This window comes from Achroia grisella, unplaced genomic scaffold (genome assembly GCF_030625045.1).
Source record: "Achroia grisella isolate CSIRO2021 unplaced genomic scaffold, CSIRO_AGI_Agris_v1 utg640, whole genome shotgun sequence".
Taxonomy (NCBI): Eukaryota; Metazoa; Arthropoda; class Insecta; order Lepidoptera; family Pyralidae; genus Achroia; species Achroia grisella.
Window position 1 is genome coordinate 2,243,540 of NW_026712977.1, and position 19,218 is coordinate 2,262,757.

At 32.6% G+C, this 19,218-nt stretch overlaps 1 protein-coding gene across 1 annotated transcript in view; it reads right to left on the reverse strand.

Annotated features, from left to right (window-relative positions):
* Positions 1-4,260, reverse strand: part of LOC131849129 (titin) — a 115,579-nt gene extending 111,319 nt beyond the window's left edge. The window contains exon 1 of the mRNA XM_059199123.1: positions 3,938-4,260. Coding sequence (XP_059055106.1) covers positions 3,938-4,097 — 160 coding nt within the window. The 5' untranslated portion in view covers positions 4,098-4,260. The remainder of the gene's footprint in view (positions 1-3,937) is intronic.
* Positions 4,261-19,218: the final 14,958 nt, after the last annotated feature.

Here is a 19,218-nt window from a genome sequence, read left to right on the forward strand (position 1 = left end):
AAACTTTCCTATGTCATTTTCGTAAAACGCGGTATATAAAAGTTTTGGCTTCATATGTATATATTGCAATAAAATATATTTGAAAGACAACCAATTACATACAATGTATATATTTAATAATGTTTAACATACTTTAAAGATCATAAAAAGAATGGGCTACTAACGTTTGGCTATAGGCATCTATAAAATTATCAGACCAATACAAACAGTCATACTCATGAATACAAAGTGTAAAGAATCGAACTCTCGACCATCTAAGGTAAAGCGGTATGTTAAACCGCTAGACCACAGAGGCTGCTATTGAGCGTCAATCGTGAAGAAAGAGTGAAATCGGTCCCGGTGCCATTTCGCTGTTGTTTTTCATATAACGACGCCATTATTCCGAGGTTCTCAGTCGTATATAGAAATAGAAAACTGATAATTAACCGATCGGATGCAAAAACAACACACGTTACAAATGCAATGTTCGTGTAATGATTACGAGATATGCATGTTTAACAAATCGTTAGGTAATGGTTATAATAAGCTGATTTGTTTTTTTCATTTCTATATTGATTTAAGGAGTTTGGTCTATTTCTAGTACGTTAGTCCCTTCATATATGATATAACATGCGTTTCTATTGAAATATACAAATATATGACATATAACTTGTATCTTTCACCGTTTTTTTAAATAAATTTCAACATATATCTGTCTCTGTAATCTTATTCTTATTAATATTAGTTATAAACGCGAAAGTTTGTGAGTGCGAAAACTACTGAACGGATTTTGATGAAACTTTATAGTAATATAACTTATACATAAGAGTAACATATAGGCCATAAATTCCATGCGGGTGAATCCGCGGGTACAGCTAATATATACATAAAAGTCGGTTTAGCTATTTAGAAATTATAAGTCAACAATAAAAAAACCGACAAATACACTTTTGTATTTATAATATTACTAGCTGTCCCGCAACACAATACGCTGACAACTTGATCTATGTCTCCGTTTTTCCAATATTTTTCCTTGCAACTTCGCTTCTATTTGTTCATCATCTGCTTCTTCCTTATCCCATTTATTTGGGGTCGGCGTAATATGTTTTTCGCTTCCATTCATCCCTGTTCGCAGTCATCGCGTTATTTACTTCCTTTCTTACCATATCATCTTTCACACAGTCCATCCATCTCTTTTTTGGCCTTCCTCTGCCCTTATAACCATCCACATTCATTTGTAACATCTTTCTTAAAATATTATCCTCGTTCCTACGCATTACATGTCCATACCATGATAGACGATTACTCTTCAACCTCTCTGACACCGGTGCCACTTTCATACTTCCTCTAATGTATTCATTCTTTATCTTATCCATTCTTGTCACACCACACATCCACCTGAACATTCTCATTTCAGTTCCCTTCTATTTGTTGTAGTGTAATATTATGTTTCTTCCTATAAATGGACTATCTAACACAAAATTTATTTTCTGTAGATATAGAGATTACCTCCTACAAATTTATGCCTTTATAATATTACTATAGATATGTAAAGTATACACGTTAATGATTCGTTATCATGCTAATATGAAAAAGTGAGAGTTTTGTACGTTTCTTATTGTCCTACGTTCATCTAACCGCTTGGTGTATTTTTTATAAACAATTAAATGAAGAAATTTATACTGTTTCAACAATTGTAGTGACTATTTACTAATATTGTAAATTAGAAAGTAAGTTTACACGTCTATTGTATCTATTGGGTGTTGAAATTTGATATGAAAATTAGATTTTAGTAAGAAAAGTTTTATTTAAATTTAGTAGTTCTTATTTTTCAGTTCATTATTCTAGTATACATTTTGTTTATTACTGTACAAAGGAACTTGTATTTTTAAATTTATATGTCTAAGATTTCATGTATGTACGAGGATAAATATGGCTCTTCTTCCCGCGATATCGTTCTTATTTAGATAAAGTAGTAAAACCTATCTTCGGTGCTCAAAGAACTATCTACCGGCGCCTATCTCGATATTATACAACAAGTATTAATTTCATTTCACTAATGTTTAATACACATACATATTAATAATATGAGTCACGCAACATCGTGAAATGATATTGTTTGCGTGACTGTTGGTTCATTTAGCACAACAGCAAAACGTTCGTTTATACAACTGCTTTCATAATTCACTTATGTCGACGATATTGACTATTAATATCATATTTTTAACTGTACAAGTACATTTTAGTCGATAGAATATTTGTACATTGTACATATTAAACTATACACTTCTAATCACATAATTTTTTAATAAATATAATTTGAAAAATGTTATATTATCTGTGTATATACATATGTAATGTCACCTTGAAACAAACTTCTCTAACGATAATTTAATAATATGTTAATATATTTAGAATAAATAATAACACTATTACGAAGTGCAATTTACGCTATACTGTATATTATTTATTTATATATAAGCATAAAAGAAATTTTAATAAGTTTGTAATATTTATGACAGGTTTACGATACAAACAGAAGCCCTGGTGTGGTAATATTAAATACCAGTGGTAATACCAGTGTCTGGACAATGGTCCAGCGTTCAAAGTGCAAAGTTCAAAGACCTCGCACGACTACTGATATCTAAAACGAATGCAAGAATAAATTACGTATTGTTAATCTCAGCAATCATAATCGGATCTCTAACGGAATGCAGTGAAAGAGTTACTTAGAATTCACGATCAAGATCGCAATGGACTGCATACCGAATGCGCGGACCGAACGATCGAAGAAATACACAAATTAACGCTCGACATTTTCTAGAAATTAGTGATTGAGCTGATCGCAAGTCCCGTGTGGTAATTACGAGTCTGTCATGTATCTGATGTTACATTCCATCACATTTTCTCCTGTGTTGCGATGACCGTGCTTCTATTATGCCGCCGATCGATGGTTGAAACATGCGACAATCTCTAATGAGAGAGAAATTAATACCTATATCGTGAGGTAGTGTGTATTGTATTACGTAAGTAGGTATTGTGTTTGTATATATACATATAGTCGACATAAACATAATATCAATCTTTGTAGAAGTCAATCAAGTGTTAAGTTCAATAGTAAAAATAAAGACAGTGTGAGTATCTAAGAATATAAAAAATAAGTAAATGTGTAGATAAGTATATGAATATATTTTTCTGTATATGTGATTTTATTATCTACAATCAGTCAACCTACTTTCTTGATTTTATAGCTATCATAATAAAAATTAATCCTTGAATGGACACATATTTGTACTGCTTCCATATTAGGATTCATCTTTGTACCTTATAAGTAAACAAGTTCTTAATACGTGAGTTCGCGTTGCAATCTGAATGAGGGTACTGCGAGTGAACTCGCTCGGTGGTTGCCGACAACCTCGCCATTTAAGATTTAAATATTCCATAAAAAAAACATTGACTCGCAGCCTCGTGCTCTTTTTGAAAGCAGCGAGTTCACTCGTACTGATGTTTATGTAGGTGAAATTCGCAATCATGAAATTTAATGCACGTAGAGCGGAGACAGTGAGATCATCCCTCGAAGTAGTAAGAAAAACAAGTGTGAAAAGTATGAGTTGTGGCGGTGCGCATTCCTGTGGAGGTGGCGGCAGGAGCGGCGACGGCGGGCGAGGCGGCCGCCCGCTCGCGCCCCGGCGCCCAGCGCCCACGCACGCACCAGAATAGCCTCACTATCTCGCTCGCGGTGGAAAAGCGCTATGCACAAATAAAGTTACGCACCAGGAAACCAAAGACACTCGCTGGCCGATCGTCGCTCGGTCCGCTTCGCCAGCTACATTTGGATGAATTTCGACACATGAATAATGATGATTTTTCCACACCACTCGCTTAGCATACATTCCAGGTTTGTTATTGATGTGTACTGTAAGTATTGTGTGGTGGTGTCAGGTAAAAAAGAGGGTACCTTGTTGTTGTGTGAGCATCTGGCGCGTGTAGTGGTGCTCGGTGCGCTGCACGCGTTCCTGCTGCTGCACGATCTGCTCGTGCCTCTCGGAGTGCTGCTGCACCCGCTGCTCGGAGCGCTGCTCCGAGCGTTGCTCCGACCACCTCGACTGCTTCTCCATCACGCCGCCACCGCAGCACAACGCACAAAAAAACTCTCACTCGACGTTACTAGTCCTTATCTTACGATAAACGTCGCTTAGGCGCTCGCCCGATTCTAAATAAATACGCCACTGCGAAAAACTTATACTAGTCCACGGGTTCATTTAGCAGAAGTTAAGTCATTATAACCCAAGTCCAACAACCAAGACGTCGGTCGATTGCGAATAGTTAGCGGATAGTGCGATGGTAGAGCGGCGTGCGCTGCGCCGGCGCTGCTTGTCGGCGGCGGGGGGGCGGCTCGACCGAAATACGCGGTTATTTCGAGACGAGCGCACTCCCGCGTGCCCTCCTCCACGCGCCCCACTCTCGCGCACCAGCCGCTATTCGCGCCCCGATGCCCCTCTCCCGCAACCCGCAAATTTCGCGTGCATGCACAGGATACAGAAGCCGCTTGCGCATTCTTTTCAACAAGATTACGCCTTACAGTATATAGTTAATATCGTCATCGTACCAGAAAATACATTGGTAATTAATGTTTGATGATGAAGATGTTTATGCATTTCATTTAAGAACATTACACCTTATAATAAACTGAATGTCGTCTTCGTTCCAGAAAATACATTGATAGAAAATATTTGTTGTCATCCACCAGTTCAAATTTACCCTTTAGAATAGAGACATCTTGGCTCCGTAACATTCTTCGGAACTCCAAACACTCTAACCACCCATAACAAACTCGTTAATATCTCACTGCAACGCGGGTCTCTCTCTCAGAAAAGATATTAGTTTCTTAGTAACAAGTTAACGGCTAAAATCGAGTCTTTATTTCAAACTTTTCATTTCTCGCACAAATGCTTTATTCAACATACTCGCCATGTGAACTTACTCAATAACAGTTTTTCAATCATCGTGTTTTATATTATATAATAAATATATTTTTATATTTCATGGAATCATTATACGCCTGATAATATATACACGCAGCCTGTACGTTCAGTAAGAGTAACTTTGCTTAGTTTTTTTTTTGTACATGAATATAATAGTAAACAATTTGGATACTTGCATCCACCGTTTATACGGGGTATACCATAGATACCTCAAATCAATTTATGACTATTGTAGTATCTTCATGTCTTTGCTTTGCGGCATATAAGGCCTAATATGTCCTTCGTTCTGTAACTTCATATTATAAGTATAGCTCTTCAACACGCTTACAAAGCAAACTGCTTGATGGCATAGAGTATAACAATAGAGATAACCATAGAGTATACAATAATAATCAATGTTACCATTGAATAAAGTATTCGTTATATCTATTCAATGGTAACATTGATTTATTATTGTATACTCTATGGTTAAAAACAATTAGGCTTGCTCTTTGTGAAAAGAAATGGTTAAACGTGTTCTGTATTGTAAAAGACTAAAGTAAATAAAGACAGTACCTTGTGACATTAATAAACTTAACGGAATATTATTCAAAGATTGCCAGAGATAAACTAATTGAAATCATCATTGTAAATAACATGGCGTCACTAAGTACTTACAAAATTAATTTTGCTGCAATTGATTCATCTGACCATGTCTGTGTAAGTGACAAAATTATTCTTACAACTAATGTTGAGATCAGTCATGCGCTGACGCATATTGCGAGTTATTTTCGGGCGAAATGCATGAGCCAGCGGACTGGTGGTGGGGAATGATGCATGAGATACGAGATGCAAGGAACGGGGTAGGATATTACTGGCTCCCCGTTGACATCGCTAACGGACTGCCATATGTATGGCTTCCAGAAATGTGCGCGTGAATTGCATTTATGTCTGCAACATACATACATGATCAGTCCCACGCCGCGAACTCGCGATGCGTTCACTCTCAGTCATCAATTAGTCGCTATTATTACGTTTTAGTCAGAGAAATATTTCATGAAACATGCAGTCAGTGGCGTATTTGTATTTATTTAGATGATGATGGAATAAACGCTAACTGTAAAAGCTAGCGTGACATGTGTAGAAAATTATAACTTTGTTTATTAGCATTACACTACTTATTGGGTAGGGTGGAATTGAGTACAAATTAACAACATGTTCGTTATGTTGCTTTCTATAGGATAGTGCATTAATAATCGCTATCCGGGTTTTACTTATCGCATATTTAGTAGGTACCTACTGATTTAACACGAAATATATATTTTTAGATTAAACCTAATACTTTTGAGTGGATTATTCAAAATTTGTACTTTACTTTTACTAAATCTAGTATTTTTTACTACATAGGTGTGCGATATATGCTCCAAATATATTACTGATATACCTAAAATCTTTACATAATGTATAACAAAGCCGCCGCTATCTGTTCGCTTATATCTTAAAAATTGTGCAACGGATTTTAATGCAATTTTCAGCAATAGATAGAATGACTCAAGATACATTTTATTTATATTTTATTGATTTATTTTAGGACGATTAATGGTATAATTTTACATGTTACTGATCAGATTGAAATACCCAATTAATAATCTTCACCAGTAGTACGTGTCATATTATATATAGTACAAAAAAAGCCGAAAAAATCAAAGATTTGTAATGCATCCGTGCGAAGCGGGACGGATCGCTAGTAGTATATATAACGATCTAAATGAAATTTTATATGTCATCATAGATACTAGTAATGTATGTATGTATAGTAAGGAGTTTGCTTGCTCTGTTCCCATTTGAAGGATATTTTTATTCATTTAGGTAACATAATATTTCATAGAATAAATAATAAATTAATAACCCTGGACAATTCACCGCTTTACCGCTAGACCACCGAGGCCGTCAAAGATGATGATTAAAGGTACAATCCAAAAGCAAAATATATTTTCTTTTAGGTATGATGTTGAGAACTTGTATGTACGCGTAACATCATTTTTTTCTGTGGCAGCAACAAATCAACAATACATAGTTATTGTGCACTTCATGACTATTATAGCCCACTTTCCACCAGATGTTCCGTCAACTTGTTTGTGATGCCAAATGGTATAAAAAATTGACTATCACTCAATATTCAGCAGTGACTAATAGTTTATCACTTGGCCGTCGCCCAGTGCCTTAGTTACAATTTTCAACGATGAGATTAGTGCTATGTTTAGTTTTACATTGTCATATAAACTGACAGAGAGAGAGACACGAACTTGGCATTCCATGGATTCACGGTGCGGATGCCAGGACCATCAAACGGTTGAAAAACTCCAAGCAAATCCAGTAACAAGGGAGTAGATGAAAAATAAAAAATGTTTATTTTTTTTAAACACTTTTCTATTTCTACAATACTGTGTTGTGACCTAGTAAGCATAGCAATGCCTATGTCAGATAAATTTCATATCCATTGCCGCATGTTTATTAATATAGAACTTAATTATTAATATCCTATAAACAACCAAAAGATTTCATTGTAAAGGAAATGTTACTTATTGAAAGGTATATAACTGTAATCATGTATATTGGAATGGATATTATGAAATGCCTCTTGCGTTGTCATATCTAAGAAATAAGGATTCATGCGGCCGTAATTTCAAATTTGATTTTCCAATTTGTCCTTTAACCTAAAACAGCTTAGGAATCAAGCTGCTTGGTAGGGGAAATAGGTAAAACAGAGGTATAGACCTATACAACTTTGTACAGTCTCTCTGAGTTTTATAGAGATATTGTCCTAATATAGTGTAAAAAAAATGTCATCTTTATGAGAAATTGATGGTGATGGCTGTATACAAGCTCTACCTCTTTTTGTTGGTACTAAAAATTGGTGGTAAAAATTGGTCATTGAATCACAATTGTACGAGAAACTGGAGATGTTTTTCGCGATGCGCGCTATTTCGGATTGTCGAGTGGGATGAGATGCACAGGTAGCCGAAATTATGAGCTCGGTCGTTACTAGGTGAGGCGTATATTAATAAGAAGCTATATTAAAACCACTTCTGAATCACGTTCGCATCATATTACAGTGGTATGTTTTTGTTTTAGTTGTGTAATACTCTTAAGTACTGTTGCGGTAACCATAACGATCAACAGGTGATTTATTTGTGGCATAACTCGATAACAACTAATATTATGCTCATGAATATGATATGTATACTGCCTTTTTTATACCTATTTGCGTTGCGATTTAAAATCATCAATTACCGTCATACCAGATCTCTTACGGGGTACGTAGAGAGAACTGATTTATTTTTTTACACAAGTAACTGCTATATTTATTTACTTTTGTCAATCTTGCTATTTTTATTCACACAAAATCTTAAGTATGTAATGTTAAACAACATTTATTTAAAATCGCAGTATTGTGAAACCTGGAAAATTCAAATCCAAAATTTTCAGAATATTATACATACACATTCTATTTGAAACATGGACAAATTCAGATAATGAAGCCGTTATTATACTGATGGCCAGGACACCAAAGGTGGGAGGGTTACACTATCTGCACACAATAGTATTAAACACAATTTAATGGAAGAAGATTCTCTTAATGACAGCCATTACATCTGGATTCACATAGTCAAAGTTTCTATAGATATAGGAGGATTCTACCAGCCTGAGCGCACAAATAACATGGAGTTTTTATATTTTTTTTCATACCATTTACATAAAAGAAAGAGAGGTATAGTATTTAGTGACTTATGACCTTTTAAACTCAGAAGTATCAGTTCCCGACTATAAGGAAACGTCAAAAGAAAACGGTATATAGGTATTTTAATTAGATAAAATTGTCAAATTTGATTGTACTCGTAAAACAAAAAAACGCGCCGCATACCATACTGCATTATGTCTGTTCAAATATAAATCAACTGAAAAACGCAAATAGATTATTTAATTTTAAGGCTACCGTGAACTCTCTATGATGGTCAAACTGACAGAATATAATGGCCTCCCTAAGACATTAAAAGAACTGCCCTAAAACATTAAAGAATCGGAATTAATAAAAAAATATCACTATTCAAAAGTGAGTACTAAGTTTATTATATAATATTATATTCTATTCTAAAAGTAGTCCACTACTTTTATTCTTAAACAAACGCAATGTTCCATACATACATACATATAGTGGAGTGTTCAGATTCTATTCTGTAGAAGTTACCGTAAAGTTCCAAAGTAGTTTCAATTTTTGCAGTTTTAAACCCAGGTACAGTACAGCAAAGAGCACCTAAATTCTACATTTGAGCATTGTAAAACTATACCTATATCTATAATTCATAATTCCGAAATTAGAAAATACCAAATGTACTGTTACTTTTTGTACGTCTGCATTAAAATTAAATAAAAAAAATACGGTACGAAATTTACTTATTACTAGCTGTACATCCGCCGCTTTTTGCGGTATTATTTAGCCTATGAGCTATCTAGGTGTTCATTAAAATATAAGAAATAATAATTGTTTAATAACAATCCATCATCGTTATATTTTATGTACAAAAATCACAAAAAAAATTAAAAGAGAAAAAAAAAAGAAAATATAGAATAATTCCGTAATGTCTGTGTCAATATACAATGCATTACATCTTTAAATAGTATTAACGATTCACTCATAGAAATGATTAACGAATTTGGCACCGTATCTGTTTTAATAGATAGCTATATTACAGTTTACTAATTACATTGTCACATTTTATCTATACTATAGATTTAACTCGTTGTAAATAACACAAATTATCTAATTAGATAGTTCTTCCTAACGTATATACATAGGTACATTATATTGAATAGATAATATGTTTTCCTAATATATAATGGTCATAATATTTGGCTGATTCTCTTTGGCGTAGAAGTTATAAATCTTTACATGTTTATGTCATTCTTAATACAAACATGTTTGGATGTTTGTATTAAGAAAAATCATGAACATTAAAATATTAGATCAATAAAGTGCAGAAATAAGTAAAGATATATATGTATATTACAAGGAGTCATGTCTGTGTATTCTAAAATGTAACTCTAATATCACTGCCTTTCCTTTCAACCGAAACAGCCGAACAACTTAGTAAAGCAAAGCAAAGCCAGCCAAAGGCAGACAACTTTGTACAAACTCTACCTCAGACTTGTTTATTTTCATTCAATAGCATTCAAAGAATAGTTCCTACTATATATATATTATATTTATGACAACTCTTTGATAATATCATAAAGGCATAAAATATACAGATATCTGATTCATATAGAAAAATGTGAACGAAGAGAATTGGCTGTACAAAGAAGTTCTCCCGATAGAAGGCCGATTGCGTAAAAGGGTTAGTCATTGAATACAGGAGTTTAGTCACAGGTGGCAGCGCTCGTAGGCGGGGTATGTTTTTCTATTTTTCTCCCAGAATATAAGCCACCCACAAACACAAGCTGCCAAACAACGCATTCACACATACAATGATCATTGCAGTTTTATATTTATGTATACAGTCGATGTCAGTGGAAAGTCTATTTTATGTTTTATATAGTCTATTTTATGTTTCTGTTTAGGTTAAACTGATTAGACTTTTTGCTTTTACAGTAGCATATGCTGGTGGTCACTCTATCCTCTAAATCTATCCAAATTTGAATTAAAAAATGAATCTGTACTATTGTAAACATGTAGAATATTTATTTGCAAAGAATAAGAGCTGAGTTTCTTGTCAGTTCATCCCATATCGAACATCAGTAGATTTGATATATAATAAGAGTCTGTAATAGACCTACATGAATAAAGATATATTAATTTTGAATTTTGAATATATACAATTTTCACAGCCTTTTTGGTTCAGCGGATGAGCACAGCGCTTTCCTTGGTTACAGGTTGGGTTTTCAAACAATATGTACCAACATTTATATTCATGAGTATGACTGTTGTTCCTATTTAAAAGAAGTAAGAATTGAAGTATTTCTATCCGTTATTTTGTACCAATACACTCTTTGCTTAGTTTGCAACTAGATGAAATTGTGTAACTTGTGAGTAATCATGGATTATTATTGTAAAAAAAATGTAATAGCAAACACTTGCTTGTTTGCTATTACATTTTTTTTACAAAGTCCAGAAAAGTTATAATATTTGTCTATATACAAGAAGGACATCACATGCATATTTTGTGATGCCCACGGTATCTATTTATATAATATTAGGTGACCCGCACGACTTTGTCTACATCACACTTATCATTATATATCTTTTTAAATTATAGCTTATGTGTTATTCTAATGTATAATCTATATTACTGTAAAGTTTCAATAAAATCCGTTCAGTTGTTTCTACTTGAAAGAGTTATAAACATCCATCCGTACTCACAAACTTTCGCACAAATAATATTAAAGATTATCAATTCGAAAAAGAATTAGTTCAAATTATATATCAGCCATAACCCGGATGAAATAAAAATTCAAATCTATATTATCAATCCACCTATAGACCAAATTTCATACGAAATTAAACCTCGCTTTCACATTTATAATATAGGTTTACAAATAATAAGCAAGGAAATGATTAATAAAAAGACTATCACTACGGTTCCGCGGCTGGCGTTAATTGCATGTTCGCTCATTACTACCAATCTGACGATAATTTCGATCAGATGTGGAATCAATATCAGATTACTGTTAACGGTCTAATTCTGTTCCAGTTGTTTCGTTTATTACTTAAATTGCCGAGGAATTAGACGCTACACGCGACGTCCATTTCAAGTACATCGGTAACGTGGATAACATGTTTGAATTTAGTTATTGTTCTGCTAATTAAATGTACTTTCAAATGGCTTCATCACAGCAGCTGTCGAATAATTATAAAATAGTCCAATTATAAAATAAAGAAACATGAAATGTAGGTAATATATTCGTGTGAACGTAATTTTTTTGTATCATAATTTTTTTCCAGTTCAGTTAAATTGAGAAGAACTGGTAAGAAACTCAATTAAATTTCTATTTTTTAAGGCATTTTATTTACATTGTTAACTTCTATAGGTTACATTAACATTAAATGAAAATCGCGTGCATGAAAAACTATTGCCATGTCGGTACGCTTGTCATTCTAGTAATCATTTAGTGAGTAATAGGGTTTGCTTAGTCATACGTGGTTTTGAATTTATTTAAGGTTATTTCCAGTATATCCTTTGGTAGTCTATTGGTAGTATATTGTTTGGTAATAATATCAATGAATGTATACCCGAAATAATATAATCAGAAATTTTATAGAAGACTAGGCTGTACGGTGTTGAAACTTTGCCTTACGGTAACTAGTAATATATTTAATCGATATGTCCACATATGAGATTAATATATATTAGCCTCTGCTTCTAAAGAGAAAAATACCTATTTTGTACTAATCTCCAAACAGTTTTGTGAAGTTTGTAAACTTTCTTGCTTTTTCTTTTTGAAATAGCTCGTTGTAATATTATGTTCTGTTTACACTAACTAAATATAATTATAAGTTCGCTCATGTACATTAAATTTCAATAACATTATTGTATACAAGGACAAAAGAGTAAAAGCATTGCCAATCATTAATTGTCATTGCTAATAATTATTATGCATTATAAATTTGATGTAGAAATATATTATAAATATTTTTCCAAATCAAATGTAGAGAAGAATCTTTAGATCTTATGTATGTATTTTATGCACTTTTTACGCCAATATAATGAGTTTGGTAACATGAAATTTTTAATATTTATTACAAATACCTACACATATATTAATGCATACAACATAATACGTTTATTAATTACATTAATAATTAAATATAAAATATCTATTGTGTCTAATTAAAACTTCTTATTTTTAGGGTCAAACTGTCGCACAGAGTAGAGATAATCTCCTCGAAACATGTTCTTGGATTACGAGTACGTGTCGAGAGTGTGTACACAGTATTTTAATATAAAGTTGTCAATGTGAAAGACTTAATAATCCGACGTCAAACAATCGTATTGAGTACCTCTATACTTTTACATAAACATTGTTTTATCAGTATATATTTATCGCTGAATATTCTATGTATAATATGTATTACGAGTACTTATACATGATTTGTTATTACCTTGTCCTTTACAGTACCAAACATGTGGTAAAATTCCAGAGGACTAAGTAGCTACTTCTTACATATACTTTTATCTTATATATAAAATTACCATACTCCTCCGAAACGGTTAGACCGATTTTTCCATCCCTAACATTATTTTTTATTTTTTTGACAATTTTTTATAAAAAATACATACCACCCTAAATTTTTCCCCATCTATCAACCCCTTTTTTATATATTATCATTTTCTGGGACGGGCTAGAACCGTATATAATTATTATTACTTATATAATTATTACTACTATATATTATTATTATATAATTTTACCGCTACACATCACCCTCCAATGAAAACATAGCATATAAAGAGACAGTTTTTTTTAATCATACTTGTTTGTGCTAAAACGTAATTTAGGTTCATAGAGATTGCCAAAACAATTTGCACAGTGGAGTGTATTCATGAGTATAAACTAAGAACAATTCAATGGCACATCTTATTTATGTATTGCGTTATATGTATGCGTCAGAAGCAATAACTTCTTGTCATAAAAGTGTCAAATACGCGTGTTTATAACTCAGACGCTTCTTGGACAAGAGCAATTTGATTTTACGCTCCAAAATTAGAAGAGCTTTATGAATTCGACCCAATTATGTTAACGACTGTATAAAAAAGATGGATGGATAAATGTCAATCTATATTTCCCTGTGTAAGTATATAATAGAACGATTTAATTTTGTTTTTAATATATGCCTATAAAGTATATCATTACAATAACTCATAATCGTTTCACTGAAGGTAATAGACTTCTTCAAGTAGATAAGGACTTACCTTAATATAGCCACTAAAGAACGTCATTATGTTTATCATAGTAATTACTTAATAAGTATTTATAAACTATGGACATTGCTTACCACCAGGCAAGCTCTATGACATTATTGCTGCTGTTGTAATATAAAAAAATCAATAGAAATATTTAATTATACGAGTTTTTAATGGTAGTGATATTACTTACACAATAAAAGACTCCTCTGGCGATATATTTGAGTGACATCACATTAAATACAGATCTGACGGTACTAAACATGATAAACAAGCCCACTCTTGGTCCTCGATATCTTTGAGTGATACTAAATACAGTTCCGAAGTCCCTAACATAACTTGATAATGTAATCTCATTTTTGGTCCTCCGAAATTGCAACTATCACAGACATCATACCATAACATATATAGGTATAAGGGATGGTCACCACGTATTGTCAGCTAATTTGCAATTCGAATTACATAAGAAAAAAGTAGCACCAATCTTCACGCTCTGGAAGACTAGTAGTGAAGTCATGTGCCAATTTGCTCAGAGAGCTTGGTAATAAGATGATAATAACGTCCTCTCATGGGAAGAGGCTCGTGCCTTGCAGTGAGAATGTTATTTAGTAGAACTTATTAACGTCTAGACTGCATGGGAGAGCGTTAAAGGCAAGATAATAAAGTTATAGCACATAAAGTCTTAGCATGTAAGAGGCAATATCGTTATAGAGGTGCTTTTCTCAAGAAATAGTTAAGGAAACTACAAAGATTCTTTATAACACGTCAGGGCCGGATTAACCATTACACGGAGTAGGTAACTGATTAGGAGCTCGCATCGTCTAGGGCCCACCGCTCAAAACAATATGTAAATGACTCATAGAGAATTAAATAGTTATTTAATTTTCGATAAATTGTCAGTTCTCAGTTCATTAAATACTTTATACATGCAGAACAGAGTTATCTAATATCGAGAAATATAATTAGTACTACAAAGGAGTAAGGTATATATTTTAGGATAAACAAAATGTTTAACTTTTACTTCTATGTCTTCATCAACATGAAAAGAGCTAATGATACCTGAAACAAATTCTATTATATATTTCATTTCTACAAAATATTCTACAATACTCTATGGACATAGTATTGTATTGAGCGAAGCTTTATCAAAGCTTTTTTAAACAGGGTGGAAGGCTCGAGAATTGTTTTGTCAAGAGATCTCGACATAATTAATCCGGCCCTGTATTAAGTTTAAAAGCAGGAACATACTATAATATGGTATTGATTCGTTTAGTTAGAAACACATTATTACACTGTGTTGTGTGCAACGATGTGTACAACTATAATTATATTATATTTATTTATTTACGTAATACTAAGCGAAAATAACTGTACGAAATTTATACATTTCTGATACTTGAACTCTGAGTACTAGTACAACAGGGTACTATATCAAGTGATAGAAATGTTTAAATTCAGTTTTTTAGATACATATTTTTTTACGAATATATTGTTGCTAAGAATCGTTATTTTATATTGTTCTTCATATAGCTATTTCTAATCCTTCGTGATTAGTATACATGATTTATAATATTAACCGGGTCTTAATACGAATATTTTTATGGTAAATAGGTCTCTCTAGCCGTGTTCAGGCTAGTGCAAATGTCGAAAGTCGACATGTCGAAAGAGTTAAAAACCTTTATTTACCATAAAATTATTTATGGTAAAACTCGGTAACATTATAAATCATACTAATCACGAAAGATTAAAAATAGCTAACAATCATAGACATAAATCGAATTCCCTAGACTACCGAAGCCGTTAGATAACACAATACAAGTCTGTTTCTGTCTTAAATCCTCCCGTAACTTAATTTAGTTGATCTGTGCACGACCAGACAAAGTATTTCAGTCTCGACCTCTTTTCGTTGTATTCACGATATTTTTTGCATCGACTGAATAAATAAGAATCATGTTTTAAATCTGTACGTTGTTATTCCAGCACTGCCTTTATAATTTGCGTTCGCGTTGATAAATTAGAAAGTTTTTAGTGTTTACTATTGAATTTATCTGCTTATTATATTCAAAGATTTCTGTTTACTTTATTGTTATAGATTTCCTCTCATTGTTTGTATAGTTATCTGTTCCTTTTAATTTATTTGAAATGGCAAACAAGCTGATGGGACATATATCATGCCTCGTAACCTGTAATTTCAATACTTAATTTTATTCCACAACTGAAACACAGATTACAAATTGGCGTTTAAAATAGATGAGACTGATACATACTAGATAAATATTCTCAAACTTGGAAAACAAATTCAAATCCTTGTACAAATCTATGATGGGATTATACATGATATGCATTTAAAAAATTAGTTTATTTGAATGTTTAGCACACATAATACAAAATAAAGAATAATCAGTGAACAGTAACAATAATAAATAAACGAATATACGCCATAAATATCACATAAAGCATGTTACTGAATTCTGTTTGATTCCTAGAAAAATATTACACTGAGCTACGGCATTTTTACACTGACAGACAGATATTTTGCTATAATTAGTATTAACTGTCGATATGCATAATTAAATACATGTATCATTACAAGTCAAACATGTATAGCATTACTTGATTATGCACGTGATTTTAAGTTTAAGAAATGTGTGCACGACGCACCTCTTTATTTATTATTTATGTATTTTGTCTATTATTTTATATAGAAAAATATATATGACATTGTCATTCTTGTGCTGCTAATTATTATACTTTTGTACATAATATTATATTATTGCTTCCTAAAACCCGTGTTTGCATAATTATATCTACCAGCCCCATATATATACAGTCCTTCGTTCACAAAATGTATATATGTACACTTAAGTAATTAAAATTAAATATTCATCACTGATTTAATAATAGTTAAATATGACATATAAATTAATAACGCTATAAAAAAAATAGGGGTTGGTGATATATGGGTGAAAATTTAGGATTGTATGTATTTTCAATGACACATAATAAAAAATTTTGCCCAAAAATAAAAAAATAATATTAGGGGTGGACAATCCTTATCACTTAGAGGGTATGAAAAATAGATAGTAGCCGATTCTCAGACATACTGTATAAGCATATAAAATAAGAAGATATATATCATTTCATCATTCCTTGTGAAAGCTATGAAACGGCAATTTTTTTAGAGATTGCGGCGTCGAGAGCATCAAAGCTTGCGCCAAGGTTGTGGTAGTAAGTCGCCGGCGCAGTGTTGTTATTCAAATTATTTTGAATGTTATAAAACGCAGTTCTACACTTTTTTTGTTTGTACACTGGAACGGGATGTTTATTAACCTTGCACTCACCACCTTGCTTGCGGTCACGCAAATGTATAACGGTCTTGGAGGAACAAGTTTGTTGTCATTGCGGGCTCATAATAAAGTAACTCGACAAATAAAAGATACAATTTCTTAGAAAGTGCTAAATATTGCTTGCCAATGTTGGTCTCGGTGAGGTCATTGAATATAACAAAATTTTTGATTTCTTTATATGAATCGTGGATCAATACGTTTGTCCGACTAAATCTCGTTTCTTTAATATCCACCTGTAATGGAATAGATGGACTGAATATTCTACAAAATAGACAACTTATAGAACTCCAAGAAAAGAATTCCATAATTTCATTTGAATAATTTCATGAAACGATATCTTTAAGTTAGTCTGAAGAATTCCGTTGAACGAGGTCTGTAAGTTCTCTAATTATTTCATTAAACGCCACTTGAAAGTTTGAATAATTTCATGATATGAATTCTGCTAGTTAGTTTGGATAACTGCATGACACAAAACTTCTGAGTATACGTTTATTTTGACTCTAGTATATGGTATATTTAATACGTTTGAATTGACACTATATGGTATATAAGAATTAAGTCGAACGTTGACCTACGTAAATCACTTACGTAGGTGGCAAATAAGCATACGGCCCATCTAATGGTAAACGGCATATGCACTCATGACAATTGTATATGCATATACAATAAATAGATAGGTACACAGTACAATACCTGTATTGGTTTACGGACCATTATCCTCACCTTTGATACTAATATCAAGATCAGTTTGTGGCCGCTACTATCAATTAGAGAAGATTGGACAATTCCATCAAGCCAATTAAATAATTGATACGCATTTAGGACACGAGACAGACATCACTTAGTTGGATGACGGGCGATTGGAAATATCCTTCCAGGCTGAGATAAACTTGTACATGATATAAATTATATAAGGCATTGTGAATAATATTAATAACCCGGAACAATTCACATAACCCCAAAATAAACAGATTGTACTACGAGTATTAAAACAAAATACATTTTCGCACATAATATGCATGGAATATTTGTATTTTCTTTTTAAAAATAACTAGCTGTACACGCGAATTCGTACGCGCGGAATTTAACGTTATTATTCTAAAATATAAGAATTTTTTAAAATAAAAGTAGCTTAAACTACCTGTTATTACATCAGCTATCTGTCATAAAAAGTCCCGACAAAATCAGTCCAGAGATTAGCCGGAACAAACAGACAGACAGACAAAAATTGAAAAAAATTTTACTTTGCTGCATGTAGTAAAAAACGGTAATTTCAATATTACAAACAGACACTCAAATTGTATTTATATGTATAGATAATAGAATATGGCATCAGTGGTAATAAGTCAGGTAAGATACGGCGACGTCACCATGAATTGACCTCAATGGTCCAATATGTGTGATCTTCATGATTATGATCACTATCCCCTATTACTAAAATCCGCTATCCCCCCTAAGGTTGTGTATATTTCTGCAGTAAAATAACAGTATGTAAAATTAACAAAATTAAACACAGGTTTATTTTTGTTAATTTTAAACACATAATAAGTAAAGAATGTGGCGTCTGAGCGGCAGTAAGAATCTGCAGAGTATATATAGAAAGCGTTGTGGCATTACATTTCACTCATTATGTCCATGATTTCACCGCAGAGAGAGGCACAAATCAATGTGCTACGTTTCTAGTTGGCACGTACAATTCGTGCCCGAATTCAAAATATCGGATATATCCAGCCATGAAAATTACAGTTAAAATCGTTAAATTACGATGAAATACAGCTAGTGGTCTGACCCGAGTTACGTAATGAAACTCTTAATGAAGCATTCATTAGGTTTAGGTATAAATGTATTTAATTATCCAACTGCGTATTTTGAATAAGAGAATACATATATACAAATCTTTATTCAAATATACTTAACATAATTAGTTTTTTCTCAGCCAAAAATATTGATTTAGAAACATGTCAGAGC